Raw genomic sequence first — 17,502 nt, forward strand, 5'->3', positions numbered from 1 at the left:
AAATCGACAGCTGATCTCACAGCACATGTATTCTCGTAAAGTGTTATGTATTGATGTAGAGATGGGCAAATGTCAGCTCTGATCTGACACACCAGTTATGTTCCTCTGTTGCATTTCTTAGAAAAAAGCCTCAGCAAGTCACCGTGTCTGTGTCACAGAAGCAGCAGAGAGGCAGGTCTGTGCTTTGAGCAGCAGTGCAGCCGCGGGAAGCTGGCAGTGCTGCAGCTGTGTGCTGCAGTGCAGCAGGGGGGCCGGGCAGCGCTGTGCCTGCAGGGCTGCACAGCTGCAGGGGCACCCTGGGGGACGGCGCTCCCAGGCTGGTGTGCTGACTCCTTGGGAAATGGCTCGGGTGCAGCTCAGCAGCAACTCAGAAATGCTCTGTGGTGAATGTAATCCTTTAGAAATTCAAGCTGTGTCACAAGTGTTTGTGCTGGCCTTTTTACCGAGTGATATGGCAGAAGTCCCTGTGGTTGTTTCACTGAGATTTTACCTCTGAGTGCAGAGGCACAGAGAGGGGCATTTCGTGAGGGCTGCTGCTCAGGTCACGAGCAGCTTTGCTGCTGCTTCTCTTTTTGTTCCAGCTCGTTCTGTGTGTTTGCCTTTGTGCACATGGTGTTTGTAGTGGCAGGTGGCTCTGAAACCACAGGGAAGGAAGAGGTTTAGGGAGCCAGGGCTGACCCAACCACCACCAATATTCATTTTATCCGTAAATATTCTGGTTGTTCAAACTTTTCTCTTGCTGAGTGTAATGAGTAGATAGAGCAGCCCTCTGCCCATGCACAGATGGAATAGCAGCTGTTTGGGGTCAGCAGTCATATGTTCATTGGAGTATTTTACATCCTAGATCCTTGAAAAGGCTGATAACCTTCTACTGCAGCTGCTTTTCTGGGGAATGCAAGCAGAATGGAAGGGGTAGTCTTGGTGGAAAAATATATTCAAATTAGTGTTCACAGTCTGATTTTACTACTTTTGATATGGGTGCTCCACACCCTCTTGCTCTCCTAGTAAATATTCTGTTAGCTTGTAGTGCTCTAAAATAGAAATTTTATTCTAAAATGATCAAAATTGGAATCTCTAACCTAATGCTTTTCTTACTTGCTTTGTTCTCACTGTCTGGGCTTTGGAATGAGTGTTAATTTGTTTGCTGTATTTGGTCAAACTCTAGCTGAAAAAATATTGGGCTGAGAAAGAGCTCAAGTGGCAAGAACAGGAGGAGAGAGATCTACAACATCTGGAGGAATTGAGAAAATTAATGGCTGAACAAGCGGCCAAAGACAGAGAAAGGTAAAAGAAATTAAATGTGAATACCTTTAGTATCAATATTATCTTCTTATAATTTAATTTGTTTTGATCTCCTGACCTTCATTTTTAGAATACATCGAGGATAATACATTTTTTCCTTCCTGTTTGGCAAATGCTTCAAACCATCTAGTCAGGTTGCATCCTAGGTGATTGTATCCTAGATGCAATTTATTTCAGTTTGAATTAATTAATTAACATCCATCAAAACTTCAGACCATTGTAAGCACCAAACTGTCGTAAAATGTAGCTGAGTAATAAGACCTTCTATATTTCACTTTGCATAATGATTTATAATCAGGTTTGGTTTGTTTGAGGGGCAAGTGCAAGGAACACATTCAGCACTTAATAGACTCAAAGATATTTATTACCTTAGAGAGTCCTAAATTGCTCATCTAGTTGTAGATGCTCTTCACCTGTTTGATGGGGTTTAGGACTTGAGCCTGCTCAGGCTTGAATGGCCAAGTCTTTGCTGCCCAATATGACCTTTCACAGCCTGCTGAAGATATACTGGATTTCACAGAGGAATCCCTCTGTCAGAGGAGCATAAAACCCCTGCGTGTGGTTGGTTATAACTGCTCTCAAAGCACAGGCTGACTCTTTTTACATAGAGGAAGCCACCAAGTTGTGTGGACCAAAAGTGCAATTAAAATAGGATTAAAGTGCCATTAGCATTGGAATATTAAAGTTGGTCCTAAGGATTCTGTGGGAAGCACTACTTGAGTATTTGTTAGGACACCTTTCTGACAGCTTAATTTAAATTAAGTGTGTCCTTATGCTGCAAATATATCTCTACCTTTCCTTAAACATGCCTGCAGTGCTTTTGGCACATAGGAGGAGGAACACGTGTATTTGAATTACTGGAGGAAATAATCACCCCTTCAGGCTGCTGTGAATCAGAAGTCAGTAAATGTTGTGCGTTTTGTCACTCAGAACTGACCCCCTGTACAAAATGAAACATTTCACTGTCCAGGCTCAGGTGCACATGTGGCACTGTCATGTCCAGTGCAGCTCTGCAGAACTGACAGTGTCCTGGTCTGTGCTGCCTGCCAGAGCACAGAAACTGGCTCTGAGTCTTGGCAGGACACTCCTGAAACATGGCACAGGCTGCTACCACAGTTCTGATCCAACACGTTTTCAGGGTCTTTTGGAAAAGGAAAAAACGGGCTAACTGACTATTCCAAGAACAGGAGATGGCCTGGATAGCGCATAGAGTTTCTAATAGGTACAATAAAATATTTTTAAATCAAACGGAATTAATTTAAAATAACGAATTGGGTTTGTTTATGAAAAAGAAACCTATTGCCACAGAGTCACTATGGTGTTCTGTTTATTCAGGTCCTAGTTTGTAATTGCAATAGTCAGGGCTCTGACCAGGTCAAAGTAAGGGATTAAAGGCACCTGAAACCAAGTATAAAAGCCAAGTATAAAAAAGTATTGGAAGGGTGTTCCAGCTTAGGAAGATGATGTGCAGTTGAGGATGTATTTCCAAGGCGTCTGCCTCCCCTGGGTGTGGATTTCATCGCTGTGCCATTCCTGCTGACAATGACACTCCACCTTTGGTAATGCTGGCTGTGCTCTCTGCAGCCTGTGGGGGACGAGAGCACAGCCCCGAGAGCAGGACCCTGGCAGTGCCCGGCTGCTCCCCGGCTGCAGTCAGTCGGGATCACCTGGACTGGCTCAAACTGGGCACAGAAGGGCCTCAGAATGCCTCCGTTTAGCCCTGCTTTGTATTCCCCTGGGCAGGAAAACTGCCAGGGGCACACAGAGTGTTTGACCTCAGGCCTGGCCAAATCCCCCCCAGTCTGCCTTCTTGGCTTTGCACAGAAGCTTCCAGAGTACTGAATTTCATGTTTGGTAACTCTGGAGTATTTTAAAATGTATCACAATAGTCAGCTCAAGCAGAGTGAAAGGATTTCAGTATAATTTTTGTCATTAAAAAAAAAAGGTCTGCTTTTTATTAAATGTTCTCCATGTAAAAAGCAGATTAGACTTTTTCCCTGGCACAGAACAACCCCTGAGCACTGCTGCTGTAGCAGCATTTCTCTGCCTAAACTACACTGGACACTGTGAGAAACTGGAAGCCTCTCTGGGGTACCTTGTACCACACTCTTGGGATAAATCTGTTTGTCCTGCTAATTGAGATTGGGTTGTTGACACAGAGGTCTGCACTAGCCACCAGCAGAACTGTAGGTTTAGTTCTGATTGTTGCAGTTTGTAGCACAGGTTTTATACTCCCTTGAACTTACTAAAATTTGGAGAGTAAGAAAATAAAAATACATGTTTTGTTGAAGTTGAAGCAGCCGTCTCATCTCAATTTCTCTAAAGGCAAGCTCAAATTTGAAGGGCAAAAGGAGGGTAATTCTCCAAATTCAAAGCATGGCATTGGCAACTCCTGTAGGAGGACTAAAAGTGACATCCCAACAAATATCTATAGCTCCATAAGGAACAGACTCTGCACAATAGTCTAAAGATGCCTGCAGTGAAAGTTGGAGCAGCACAGTAGTGCTGTGGGTAAAGTTCTGGAGTTACTGGTGGGAACCTCCAGCTTTTTCCTTTGAAAGAAGGGTATAAGTCTCAAGTTGTTTTTTTCTTTTTCCAGTGACAAGACTGGGAGTGAGGTGTTTCTTTTAATGGAAAGGGTTATAGGAAAGATTTCTTCTGCCATACACAGATGTGAGAGAACATTTCTTCTTGGCAAAGAAAATGGGGGAGAAAAAAAGAGTACCAGGGCTATATAAAGCACGCTAGAGAAAATCTGTGGTCTAGACATGGAATCTGAAAGGTTAGCCGAGTTGTTTAAAAGAACAACTGACCAAACCCACCAAGGAACAAATCAAAAAGCACAACTGCCCAGACTCCCCTTCCCCAAAAACCCAAACTGAAGAACTCCAACAAAAAGAACGCCTTGGAATGAAAAAGCCCCTTTGTGTTTCTGAGGTGTTGATGAACCGGCGTGGCCTCACAAGGTGGGTCTGGAGACCCTCGGGCAGTTTTGGGATGAAATGGCAGCACAGAGAGCGCGGAGTGAGTGCCCAGCGTGTCCCTGTGCTCGGCAGGGTGCGGTTCCGAGGAGCCCTGCTGGAGAGGCGGCTGCTGCGGAGGAAGGAGCTGGCCCTGCTGCGGGCGCGGCGGCAGCAGCGGCAGGAGCAGCGCCTGGCAGCGCTCCGGCAGCAGGTGGGCTGCCCTGGCTGCAGGGCACACGCACGCCAGCCCTGGCTGCCAGGGCAGGCTGAGCTGAGAGCGCCGTCTCTCAGAAGCAACAAAGGAGCGAGGTAAAAGGCACTTCAGGGCTGACCACAGTCATTCTCTCCTGTTATAAATCCTGTGTCCTCTGCAGCTCTGACAACAGGAACATTCTGTCATTGAATTGTACTGTAGGAGCTGCTGATATCTGAGAGGAGATAGAGATGGTTTTTTTCCAGGTTGGATGTGATTTTTCTTCTGTGATTTTTTTCTGGGTTTTGTTTGTTTCAATAACCTTAAGTCTGCCTTGAGTCTAAGGCAAGATTTATGAGTAATTTATATTCTTTTTAAATTCTGAAAACTTGCACACCTTGAATGACTTTTCTTCAGAGATATTTGAGTCTCTGAAACTTTTGCACATTACTTTTAAAAAGACACCCATAAAATGCTAACTAATGCTTCTAATGTCATAGTAAAAGTACTGCTAGGGTTAATTTTTTTTTTTTATACTGCTGATTTTTGAAAGAGTAATTTTGTCTTAATTTACATTTTTATATGTAATCTCCTTGTTTTTTCCTCCAAAGAGGCTGGTTGGTAGTCATGATCTGTTGAGCTCTTCCACTGAGTCAATTCTCTTGCCAGAGTAGAAAATGCTTCTGGAGGGGCCTTTGCCTGGGATGTTGATGCTCCCACTTCATTATACTTCTGATCAACATCTAGTCTTTGTTTCACACTAATGAAATGCTGCTTCATAAAGTATGTACAATGTTTGTATGGGGAGGGGGGGAAAGGTCTTTGCTAAAGTCATTTGGCCTGTAGATTTGGGCAGCCTGTAAATACAAAGGTGATATTTTATTAAAGAGATGGATGAAGAAATTATCATATGCAATTTAAAGTATTTTTTTCTGGTTTTAGCCATTCTTCATATGGACTTCTGACTTTAGCTATTTTGCTCGTGCATCTTTCTGTATTTTTCCAAAGTAGTATTAGCCTGTATCTGAATATTTTAACACAAAGAAAGTAAGCAATGAAAAAAAATTAACTCTGGCACAATACAGTGTCTGGGAGTCTTTGATATTGATCTAGCCACAGGAAATTACACAGTTAAAGCAGATGCACTTCAGAAAAAAACAGAGCCGTATTATTTGGGGCATATAACTCAATGCAGTTGCCCATGACTCTGTAAAATTGTGAATTATCGCTGAGCACCTTTGTTTCCATTGAAACAAAAAGAAGAAAGTCTGGACTTCCAGGAATTGTGGGTACTGCAGAATGTTGAGGCTCCTTGTAGAGACCGGGTTGGACAGCGGGGCTGATGGCAGGGTCTGTTGGAGAGCTCAGGGTGCTGTTGCTTCTCTCTCACACACCCTTGCTGAGCCCAGGCTGTGTCTGACCCTGTGCCGCTGTCACACTGCAAAGACAGTGAATAATGGTGTTCTCAAAGGGTGTGCTCCTGACAGTGACCTGCTCTCCCCTTAGCTCTACACTGACAGAGTAATTGTGACTTTCATGCTGTGTCTTCAGGTTGCCGTTGTTGCAAAATTAGATCCAGCCAGAGCAGTGGCTGACACGGTGGCGTCAAAGGCTCGGATGGGCGTTGGAGCCAAGGAGGAGTTTGAGCTGCAGCAGCCCCTGTTCAGGCTGCACACCTACAGTGAAGAGCAGGTAAGGGCTGTAATCGTGCTGTGTAAATGAAGCAGGAGCTGAACTGGCTGTACTCGTGTTTCAGGGCACTCAGGTTGCTGGGGAGGCTGCTCCCTCAATTTCAAATGGAACATCTTGACATCTTTAAATTCCCTCACTGTTCCCCATCTGCTCAGTCAATGTATTTGCAATTATTCCCACTCTGGAATTTCAAAATTATTTATGGAGAGAAGAGCTATGGTACAATTCTGCAGTGTAAAAGCTTTCTTTTGATACTGAAAAAGATTAAATTCAACATTGTCTAAAGTTGTCCAGCACTGCCCATTTTAAGACATTTTAAAGCTGCTCAGTTTGGTAATGGAAAGATGTGTGTTTTGTTTGGTTATTAAAATTCCCCAAATCTGACCAATGTACAAGGTTCTGACAAATCTTAACTTAAAGATGCTTTGAACATGTATATCTGGGTCCTGTGTCTTAATTCTCAGCAGGCTCTGTCTGTTTCAACTGCAGACAGGTTTGGTGCTGCTCAGGCTGCAGCATGTGATACCCACCCAGCACATCCCCGTGCTCCTTCCCAGTGCTGCAGGGGCTGTGGACCATGTTCCCAGTGCTGCAGGGGCTGTGGATCATGTTCCCAGTGCTGCAGGGGCTGTGGATGGATCATGTTCCCAGTGCTGGTATCCAGCAGCTCTGGGCACTGGGGAGGTGATGCTGGAACTGGAACCAATGTGTCGCTCTTCCTTGCATTCCAGTGCAGTCCCACTGCACACCATGGAACAGGGATTGGAAAGAGGCTTACAGATTTTGTCAGATAAACTTCTGACAAATTTCAGAAGTAATTTCCCTCAGATTAATTGTTGTTCTGACAAATGGAGGTGGCACTGCCATGTAAGCACAAGGCGACACTGTGGGAAAAATCATAAAGGCATTTGAAGCACTTGGGTTCTGTAGGAACAGCCAGGAGGAGACTGGAGTCTGTGCTGCACTTGGGGCTGTGTGCATGGGGAACACGGGGGAAGGCAGCAGCTCCTCAGGGAGCTTTTTGGCTTCTATTGATCATTGCTGTGGTTTTCTTAACAGGTCATTTCTGACGCCAGGCTCCGTGCCGAGCTCGCTCTCCGGGAAGCTGGACTGCATAAAACACTTTATGCAAGAGAGGTTTTGTCAAAACTTCCCCCACCGAAGCTTCCAAGAAGAGACATGGAATCTACAGCTTTTAAAATGTAGAGCACGTCTCATCGGAGAGGCAGAGCAGCATCAGGGCTCTGGTGTGACCCACGATATGCAATTACATACATTCCCTTACCTTCCCTTTGTTTGTCCTAGAAGTGCTCGGTTCCCGGTGTGAGCAGCCACTCTAGAGCCCTCCAAGCCTTTCTGAGCGGGGCTGCGCCACGTTGCACCTGCCTGCTGTGGCTCTGGAGAGGCTGGGCTGTGTGCTCCTGGAGTGGGATTGCCCCCGTGCCTTTAGACTGCGAGCTGGGACACCTTGCTGAAGGACTGCTGCACACAGCCCGGGCCAATCGGGTGTGCAGCACCTTGAGGAGGAGTTACACAGCAGATACTTTAGATTTTATTATGTTACATGAATAAATCCCACAATTTTCTTTCCAGGTTTCTTGAGAATTTGATTTTTTTAGTTATAGAATCTTCATTGCCATGAATGTTTCTAATATTCCTTGATTATGATAAGATAAAACTTAAACCTTTGTCTATATTTAGAAGGCAACTTGCTGCATCATATTTACTGCAAACCATTCATTCAATTTAATATTGCAGATTAGTTTTTCAATATAAATTATAAATAGAGATGGGGTCTTTATTTCTTTATTTTCTGGTGTGACAGACAGGGTCAGCCCAGGAGCAGCATAATCCCAGAGCTGCAGCTGAGTTCAGTGGGGAAACGCTGCAGAGCCTGCCCTGAGCCGGGGGAGTGATGTCTTCTGGACTCAGCCTTGGTGTGCTTGTGCTAAAATTACAATTCTGTGTATATTTGTGCTTTTTATTTTGGTATCTCCTTTGGGGTAACTCGTTATTTTTAAAACACACTTGGCCACCTCACAGCCGTCTGTTCCTGTGGGGATATTCCCTGGATATTCCTGCGGCGAGACCAGCAGTGCTCTGCTGTGGGGAACAGACTGGCTGTGAGACAATTCCCAGAAAGGCATCATCCCAGACCTAGGCAGTTGATTTTTTTTTCCCCTTGCCTTTAAAAGCAGATCTACAAGGTAAAAAAATTTGCACCAGTGGAATTGAGATTATAGTTGCCATATTTTATAAATACCGAGACGTTAATGAGAAAGAAAGTTTAAAGGGAACAGACATTGGTTTTGAAATAGTGGGCACAGATTTTTTTTAGGCTGAGACTTGTGGTTGTTTTCATGTCTGTAATGTCCAAGAGTGGAGACTGAGTAGAAGTCTATAGAAGCCTGGGCTACCTCAGTGCAACCGTAAGTTGGGGCCTTTAGTGATACCGTGAGGCCAGAATGAGGATTTTGGGGAGGTTTCACAAAACAGTGGAGCCTGGAGAACATGCAGGTCAGTAAAAGGGTGTTTCACACAGCACTACAATGCCAGGAGAGCTCTGCGGACCCCTTGGCTGTTCCCCAGCCTGGCCAGGCACCTCTTTCCTGCTCCTGTGGGAAGGAGGTGGATGTTTCACCCTACTTCATAATCCGCACCTTAGAATTGGTCACGACTGATCAGAACCCTTCAGGAAATGGAAATGCTTATAATGACAGTGGCTGTCATGATCAATCTTTCTACACCTAAACAAAAAAAGATAAATTTTCCAGGTTACATACATGAAAATAGTAATTACAAAAATGTAATGATAAATGGGCTTCTCAACCTGCACCTCTTGCAGCCCTGCTTTGTGTGTTTGGCTGGGAGGAGTGGCAGTTCAGAGCTCAGCTGTCTTTATGCCAGGAATGAAGCATGGGCAGTTCACTCTCAATCAAATTTTTATAAAGCTTGATGAGAATATCTCTGTGAAAATGAAGTTACTTATTTGTGAGTTTTGGTAGTGAGAAAAGTGTCTTTAATGTCAGCCAGTGCTTGAAGGTCAGGTCCTCAGCTGACCACGGCTGGGTGCTGTGGTGTCCCTCTTGTACTCAAACTCTGGCATGTGCCTCTTTGTGGCATCTTTAAATACTGTAGGAATGAAAATATGAACGGCCTTTGTGACAGCAGTAACAATAATGGTCAAAATGTGGATTAATTTTCATATTATTTACTTAGGTTTTGTCTTCATGCCCAAAGCAAAGGGCTGTCCTTCCAGGAAGATCGCTGTGGGCAGGAGTGGCCCGAACAGGACAGTCCTTTTCGGCGGCCGGAGCCGGGAGTGAGGAAGGTGCAGCTGCGTCCCGCAGCCCGAGCCGGCTGTCAGCGCAGACGGTGTGAGCGCGGTGCCAGCCGCGCCGGGGCGGCCGCTCGGCCCCGCGGTGAGCGCTGGCTCCGGCCCGGGCCGCTCGGCCCCGCGGTGAGCGCTGGCTCCGGCCCGGGCCGCTCGGCCCCGCGGTGAGCGCTGGCTCCGGCCCGGGCCGCTCGGCCCCGCGGTGAGCGCTGGCTCCGGCCCGGGCCGCTCGGCCCCGCGGTGAGCGCTGGCTCCGGCCCGGGCCGCAGCTCGCCGTTCCCGGAGCGGGCCGCGTGTGCCGGGCCCTGCGCTGCTGCCGCGGCCTCAGCCCGTGCGGGGGCAGCCCCAGGCGCTTGCGGATGAAGGCGGCGATCAGGCGCTGCGGCCGCTGCTGGTACTCCCACAGCACCTCGTGGGACGCCCGGATCTGGTCCCCCTCCAGCCGGTCCAGGAGCGCCACGCACACCACGGCGGCTGCGGGAGCACGGAGCGCGGTCATCTCACGGGCGGAGCGGCCTCTCCTGCCCGGGGAGAGCGGGGAGAGCGGCCCCTCCTGCCCGGCCCTCACGGGGAGAGCGGCCCCTCCTGCCCGGCCCTCACGGGGAGAGCGGCCCCTCCTGCCCGGCCCTGACGGCCGGAGCCGGGAGCTGCGGCTCCGCTGCCCCCAAACCTTCAGGGGCAGCACGGCCGGGACGTGCTGTAGGGTCCGCAGGGGCCTGAAGGGAGCAAGCTGTTGGCTTGCCCAGCACGCACTCAGGTCTCCTAGTGCACACTTGGGTTTTACTGGACTATGAACTTTGCTTTAGTGTTCTTTTCTAGATAAAATCATTAAGGATATGTGTTTGGCCCTCTGACACAGAACGGGACCCTTAGAGTGGGTTCAGCCTGTGTGTGGGGAGGAGGTGGAAGCAACAGGACTCACCTTTGAGGCCACACAGGCCACACAGGGCGGCGAAAGCAGTGGACTCCATCTCAATATTCCTCACACCGGCCTCATAAGCCCTCCTTAAGTACGCCAACTTTTTTTCACTTGAAAAAGAGCATAATGCACCATCTAATCTCCCCTGACCTGGAAAGGAAGCAGAGAACTGTCACTGTTGGCCTTGCAGGCGTCATGGAGCGTAGGTGAAAATGGGAAGTCCAGTGGTGCCCACATTCTGTCTGAGGCCCACAAGGTTTTCCTGTGAGCAGCTAGTTCATCCTCAGTGTTAAAGTCAGCAAGATGTGTCTCTGTATAGGGGAAAGAATGACACAGGTTTCAACATTGGTAAAAGCTGAGGTTAAGGTGAGTTGGCCCTCAGGTACCAGCGGACGCTGTGCTCTGTGGGGACAGGCCATTGCTGCATGGCAGCCGTGAAGATCTGCCAGGTTCAACCCCAAAAATGCCAGCTGACTGCAGAAGAGGTGCAACAAGCTGTGCAGAATGGGAACACTGAGGAGAGGAAACCCCTTTCACGTGGATTTAATTTTTCTGCAGAGGCTGCTGTGGATGGAAGCTGGAGCTGCTGGCAGAGGCATTCCTGGTGTGGGCAGCCCCGGTGTGGTCGGGGAGCTGGTCCCAGCCCCTGGTGCTCCCCTGCTGCAGCTCCAGGTACCGTTGCAGGCAGGACTGACACTGTGTTCAGTGAGGGCAGCCATCCCCACCCTCTCCTCTAACCCCTCCGGGGGCTCTGGCTGTGCTGCTGTGTGCTCGGAGCAGAGCTGTGCCCTGTGCAGCTCCTCCTCTCACACTGTCTGAAGGCCCTGGGGCAGGCAAGTGCTTACCTGTGGCTGGCCGGCCTGGACCGCCCTTCAGTTTATTGCTGCTCCTACTTTAATCCTCTCAAATGGCTTTTTGTTTAAATAAAATATGGACTAAAGCAATACACAGATGGCTGCATCTGCAAGCAGATCTAAAGGTTTATAAATAGTGCTCAGATTATTAATTCTTCATTTATTACGTTCCATCCACTCTGCAGTCAGCATTTAATTTTGCAAAGGAAATGGTTCCAGAGTAACCAAAGTTTGTTTATGGAAATCTCACAGGCAACCTAATGTTTTCCTAGTGTTTGGTAGTTCTGAAGTGACAATCTTGCTGTAGGGGAGCAGCTTGGTGGCAAACTCAGCAAGGTGCAAGCAGTGGTACTGTGTGTTCTGGGGGTGCCTCCCGCCCTGCCTGGGCCCCCCAGCGCCACGTGGGTCTCTGGCTGCAGCCCTTCTGGGGCCTGGGTTCCCTGGATAGCTTTGTCCATGGAGGAGTAGAAAGACTTGGCATTGTGTGTGGAGAGGAGGGACAGACGAAGCTGGTTTTACCTTCGTAGAAGTCGTAGGTGCACATGGTATGGCCAATGAGCGTGGGGAAGTCAGGAAGGTCCCTGCTGCAGGCGAGCAGCTCCTCCGCAAGGCCCTTGTCCAGCTCGGTGCTCCGCACCACCACGTCGTCCAGCACCACCTGCTCAAAACGTGGCTGGAAGGAGGAGTCCACGGCCGTGTCGGTGATCACAACAGACCCAGCCTCGATCCCTGTGGGTATGGAAGCTGAGCTTGCCAGAGCTCGTAACACCTGTGTCCTGCTGCCAAACCTCAGCACAGCAGGAAAATCTCAATAGATCTACGTGTGCTTGCAGAGCTCCTCTTTTCAGAGAGTAAAGATGTCAGAGAATAATGAAATTCATGAAGTAGCAGGGATGTACAAGTAAAATGCACAGAATCAGCAGAAGGTAAGGGATTGTGAGAATGTGCTGAGTGACAGGAGTTTAGCTGCTTCTGGCTCGCAGGGATCGTGTGCCCCCTGCCATCTTGTGCAAGGATGGGCAGCACCACTGCCTCAGCCAGGAGACACGGATTCATCTGGGTCACCTCTAATCCACGTTTTCTCTTTGGAAAGTGACACATGGCTGTAGTGGAATCAAGGCCTTTGTGCACACTGCCAAACCAGTCGCTACAAGTTCTCTGGGTTTGTCCCAAAACAAAATACCGTGTTTGATATTTAGAGACCTGAAAAAATGCTAAAGTTCAGAGCTGCATGACCTATTGCTGCGAGTTCTTTTTAATAATAGCTGTTTGGCTCTGAAGAAAGGCCACGAATTGCTTACCTAAGCCCCCAGAAGTACCGATGCGTATAATAGTAACGTCCCGGCATTTTGCGTGGTGCAGCAGTTTGATCAGCTCATGAAGCATAATGGAAATGGAAGGGATGCCCATTCCATGCTGTTGGAAGGAGAGAAAAGAGAAGCATCAGTCCCCACGAGACTGCGGCAGGTGACAGGTACGTGACTGCAACAAGCTCAGGGTTATGCTGTGGCCTCCTCTGCTGACGATGACAACAGCAGTTTTTTTGAGGGGGAAGAGACATCTTGGGGTCTTTTTAGTCTGTTCAGGTGAGGTGTCTAACCTCTTCTCCTCCCCTCAATGCTTTAAAGGTTCTTCAAGTCAGTAGAGCTGGTGTTCATGCCTGGGGACCCTGTGTGGGCCCACAGATGGTGCCAGTCCTTCAAGGAAGGTCCAAAATTACATCCCAGCACCTGAATGCTCCCAGACCTTCCCCATGCATTGCCAATCCTTAAACCATGTACTGACTCGTGCTTTGTGGTGTCCTGCTCATGCTCTGGGAGTGGTGAATTTCAGTGAGAGCAACCTGAGCCTTCACTTCTCCATGTGCCTTGCAGCCTGTCCTCACCCCACACTGGAGCATCTCTGCAACATTGCTGGGCACAATGGGCAATGGAAGGGTTTGTGTCCCTCGGTGAGGACAGGCTTCAGGGTCAGGTGTTTGCTGTGTGCCTTGCAGGCTGCCTGTCCCTCTTCCTGGCTGACATTCCCTCTCCTGCTGCCCTTCTGTCCCCAGCCCCTGTCTGGCTACCAGCTCCCCACTGCTGGCACCGGCTGGTTCCCATCCTCCACGGAGCGTGCTGCCCCACTCCCATCTCTGCTGCTGCTCCCCAGGGCTGCCAGGTGTTCTGCGGGCCTGGAGCTGCTGCGGCTTCTGCTGCATCTGCCCAGTGCTTCTTGCTTGGTCATCTGTCTTCTGCTCCACTGCTAGACCAACATCCTTTTCTTAGCTTTACTTTTAAGTACAAAAGATGTTTGGTGCTGTGGAGTTTGGTTTTTCCTGTTGAAAATGCCTCACATTTTTTTGGTTTTGCTATCACCTTCAAAAACCTGAAGGAAGCATATATGAAAGCTCCACTGATTATGGTACACAGCCAGTTTTTGTGTTGCTTTGTCTCCTTTCTCTTGGCTGTGAGACCAATGGTCTGTTTGCCTTGTATCATGTTTTAAATATGAAACCTTTTTGCATGTTGTTGTTCTGGAGCATCAGCCTGGCTGATTCGCCGATGCCTAAAAAATTAATTCTCATTGTAAATATTCAGAGCTGGAATCTGTGTTTGTGCCCCTGTATGTTTGAGCTCAGTTTTGTTTCTAAGCAACTTGCAGAAATGTGGTGTTGGCAGCAGCTCTGCAGGATGCTTCTCAGGGCGGCCATGTGCTCTGCCCCGTGTCCCCGTCTGCACTGGCCAAAGCTGGTGCATGGCCGCAAGCTCAGTGAGGGTTTGCTTCTGGCTGTGTCACTGCTGCTGCCAGGCTGGGGAACAGCAAATCTAGTGCCAGTTCTCCCCCTTGGATCCTCTCAGATTGATTCCCTCGGCCTTGATCCCCTTGGTCAGGATTGGTTTGGTTTGTCAGAGGGACGAAACACGAGCTGTGTTGTGTGAGTGATTCCATCTGTTGTGAATCACACTTCAGACTAATCTTGTGCCTGAAGAAATGGCGTTAGGACCGAGCTTTTGGGTGTGAGCGCTCCCCAGCACAGCCCGTGTTTGCTTTTTGCCTTGTTCAGTGCCAAAAATCCTGCTCTAAAAGAATAATTAATAAGAAGGCCAGCGTTTTCTTTTGGAGCTTGTATCGATGTAATACTCCCAGCAGCGTTCCGTAGTTCATGTGTGGTGAGAAGCGGTTTTCCTCCCGAACCGAGCCGAGCAGAACACGTGCACGGCTGTTGTTTAAAGCGGCCCTTTCCAAAGGGAGCGTGCGGGTGCCGGGAGCAGCGTGCGGGTGCCGGGAGCAGCGTGCGGGTGCCGGGAGCAGCGTGCGGGTGCCGGGAGCAGCGTGCGGGTGCCGGGAGCGCTGTTCAAACGGGAGCGGCTTTGCCGCGGCTGGGGCCGCACGGGTGCTAGTGGCTGAGCAGCGCACAGAAGAAAAAGCTCTGCGGGTGGGTGCTGGGGGAGGCGAGGCCATGTGAGGGACAGATGGTGCCAGCCGCGTCCCCGTGCGGGGCAGGCTGCGGGACCCTGCCGGCTGCAGCCCCCGGCGGCCCGAGCGCGGCGCGGAACTCACGCTGATGGAGAGCACGGGCCCTGCCCGGTACATGGCGTAGCGGTCCGACCCCGCGCAGATGTCAGCCACGTCCTCCCCGGCGCCCGCCAGCCCCAGCTCCCGCCGCATGAACTGGGCAAACGCCCTCATCCTGTTCGGGCTGCCGCCGACGCACACGAACTGGAACGGAAGAGCAGCGTGTTGGTACTCGGCTAGAGCAAGCACCCCGAGCCAGCCTGACTGTGGCGGTGGTGGCTGTGCCAGGCACATCTTCCCAGAGAAAGCAGCGGGATGCCACTTCCTCACCATCAATCAAGGGACACTGGAGCACCTGAGGGTCACAAAACCAGGAATCAACACGAAACCCAGGCTGTCACTCTGGCAGGGTGGCGTCTGCCCAGGGTCTGGGCAGCCGTACAGCTGCACATACTTGGGTATCAGTCCTAGGCAAGAAAATCTAAAATAATTTCCAGATTTGAGCTGGTAGTATCACCCCTGATAGCAAAGCAAACCCAGATGCTGGAGGAGCTCACTGGTTAATTTATTCTATGAACAATGCTGACTCCAATTAGTGAGCGCTGCTGATGGCACAGAGGCCATAAAGTCAGGGAGTAAAAAGGACAAATTTTACATATTAAAGGAAAATCTGCTGGCTGAAGGTAGGAGGAGGGTGAGTGTGCAGCTGCCAGGGCAGTGCTGATCCTGCTGCCAGGGTGCAGGGCAGCAGGAGCCCACGCTGTCTGTGCAAGGCTGCTCCAGCCCTGGGCACTGAGGCTCTTCCCCTGCACAACCAGGGAAAGACTCTGGCTTGAAATTAAAGAGGATGCCACCGTGACAAGTCAGTTTTGACAGCAGGTCTCAGCCAAAACTGATATGACATTCTCTTTCCCTTGTCTCCAGTAGATGATGATCAAGATTCTTTGGACAAATGCCTCTTCTGTCTGTCCTCCAACACGGGGCCAATATTAAATCAGGTTTTACAGAGCTACAGGTTTTTAAAAGGGTAATTTTCTGTTGTGATTTCTGTCCAAAACAAACAAGGACAGACAGCCTCCTTGCCCAGGCTGCTTTGGCTGAGCAGCCAGACCCCACCCCATGGAGCTTTGGCAGCAGCGGGCCCAGCATGGGCTGGGAGCACCGTGGGATGCACCGCTGGAGAGCCTGTGCAGGGGGGAGCTGCTGCCTCGCTTTTGGACCTGCTCTTTACCTTTATGTCCCCAAACATTGCTGGCAGGTTGTGCGTCTTCGTTCCCAAGTCCAAGTGGTACAGGACGTCCTCCTCCATCAAGTCTAGGTGTGGGTTTTTAACAAGGACAAGCCCGTTCCTGCAGGGAAATAATGAGGAGAGGGGTTGGGGCACCGGGCAGTGCCCACAGGGAGGGGGACAGGCAGAAGCGGGGCACAGGGCAGCCTGGAAGCTCCACAAGGGTACGTGCAGCCCTGGTGTTGGACAAGGGATGGGACAGGGACAAGGGGCAAGCCAGCTGTGTGTGGTGTTTGGACCAGCTGTCTTACTGCTCCAGGTAACCTCTTTGACATGTCTGTTATTACAGCTATGTATTTGGCAAAAAATATGTCTCAGTATTTATCGATTTTGTCAATGGCTACCTTAGCTCTTTCCTTCATAGGGTTTTGCCAGCAATGTCCAGGGGTGGTGTACTGTGCTATTTTCTATGTGACAGTTTATTAAGCTCTTAGCAAATCAGGATTTCACACTTGTCCCAAATAACTGCCTGGCAGGGTGAGTGCAGACACTGCAGGCAGCCAGAGGCCAGCTTGCTGTCCCTTTCCACCTGCCGTAAGAGATGAGAGGCAGCTAACAGTGCGGGTTACTCTTATAAATGAGGCTTAAATGAAACCTGGAGAACATTTTTCATCTCTTATTAAAACAGATTCAGATGTTCCCGTTACTCACCCCGAGTAACCTGTTGTTTCGGTCATAGCGGCTCCGCCAGAGTCAGCTGAAAGCGATACCCTGCCAAAAAGGTAAGGAAAACACTGCCTGTGTTCTCAGCTGTCGAGGTCTACAGCTCAGAAGAGGTTTCAAGGGGCTCTGCAGGGGGTTAAATACCTCCTCTGCTTTGTGCAGCTCCCAAGGTCAACAGTGGCCAGCCCCCCTGCCACCGCCCACGCCTGCGTGCCAAGGTTCCTCCTTGGCTGGCACGGTTCCTCCCAGACTGGCTTTTTGGGCAGGTGCGTCACCAATGACCTTGGCTGGTGGCCCCAGGGCCGGGGGCAGTGACCTGCTGGCCCTCTGGCCGGTGGGGAGGGCACCGGGCACGTGGCTGCACATGTGCACCTGGGGAGATGGTCTGTCTGAGCTGGATGTTGCTACGCTCCCGCCTCGGGCTGTGTTTGCCTGGCCCTGGAGACTGAGGGACACTGACAGCCTGGCCACTGCTGCTGGCCTGGACACTTCTGCCAGCTGGGCCATTCTCTGGCCCCAGTAGGTGCAAATCCAAAACGTCCCTGCATTTGTGTGGGGTGCACAAAACCGGAGTTTGGGCTGTAGCCAACCTCCAGCCCTGCTCAGAACAGCTCCTGGAGCACCAGCCTGGCTGGGGAGGCTAATTTCACTCTCAGCAATGCCCAGACAGCACTGTTGGCCCTCATGGTGCACCCAGCCCTGTCTCAGCTCAGGAGCCTGTCAGAACAGTGTGCAGTGTGCCGGGGCAGCCTTGCACAGCTCCCAGTCCAGGGCAGCCAGGGTGCTTGTGGGGCTG

General features: G+C 50.1%; 2 protein-coding genes across 3 annotated transcripts in view; one reads left to right on the forward strand and one right to left on the reverse strand.

Moving 5' to 3' along the window:
- Window positions 1–7,677, forward strand: part of CCDC148 (coiled-coil domain containing 148) — a 45,548-nt gene extending 37,871 nt beyond the window's left edge. For both annotated transcript variants that reach the window (XM_038141990.1, XM_038141991.1), the window contains 4 exons: window positions 1,166–1,284; window positions 4,359–4,476; window positions 6,010–6,150; window positions 7,210–7,677. In XM_038141990.1, coding sequence (XP_037997918.1) covers window positions 1,166–1,284; window positions 4,359–4,476; window positions 6,010–6,150; window positions 7,210–7,356 — 525 coding nt within the window. In that variant the 3' untranslated portion in view covers window positions 7,357–7,677. The remainder of the gene's footprint in view (window positions 1–1,165; window positions 1,285–4,358; window positions 4,477–6,009; window positions 6,151–7,209) is intronic.
- Window positions 7,678–7,687: 10 nt separating this feature from the next.
- Window positions 7,688–16,869, reverse strand: UPP2 (uridine phosphorylase 2). Its single transcript, XM_038141998.1, has 7 exons — window positions 16,695–16,869; window positions 15,987–16,104; window positions 14,801–14,959; window positions 12,559–12,673; window positions 11,777–11,986; window positions 10,407–10,553; window positions 7,688–9,958 (listed from the first exon to the last, which is right to left on the reverse strand). Exons 1-7 carry the CDS (start codon window positions 16,718–16,720, stop codon window positions 9,366–9,368), a joined length of 1,368 nt encoding a protein of 455 aa, XP_037997926.1. The 5' UTR covers window positions 16,721–16,869; the 3' UTR covers window positions 7,688–9,365.
- Between the last annotated feature and the right edge of the window lie 633 nt (window positions 16,870–17,502).

Source organism: Motacilla alba, chromosome 7 (genome assembly GCF_015832195.1).
Source record: "Motacilla alba alba isolate MOTALB_02 chromosome 7, Motacilla_alba_V1.0_pri, whole genome shotgun sequence".
Classification (NCBI taxonomy): domain Eukaryota; kingdom Metazoa; phylum Chordata; class Aves; order Passeriformes; family Motacillidae; genus Motacilla; species Motacilla alba.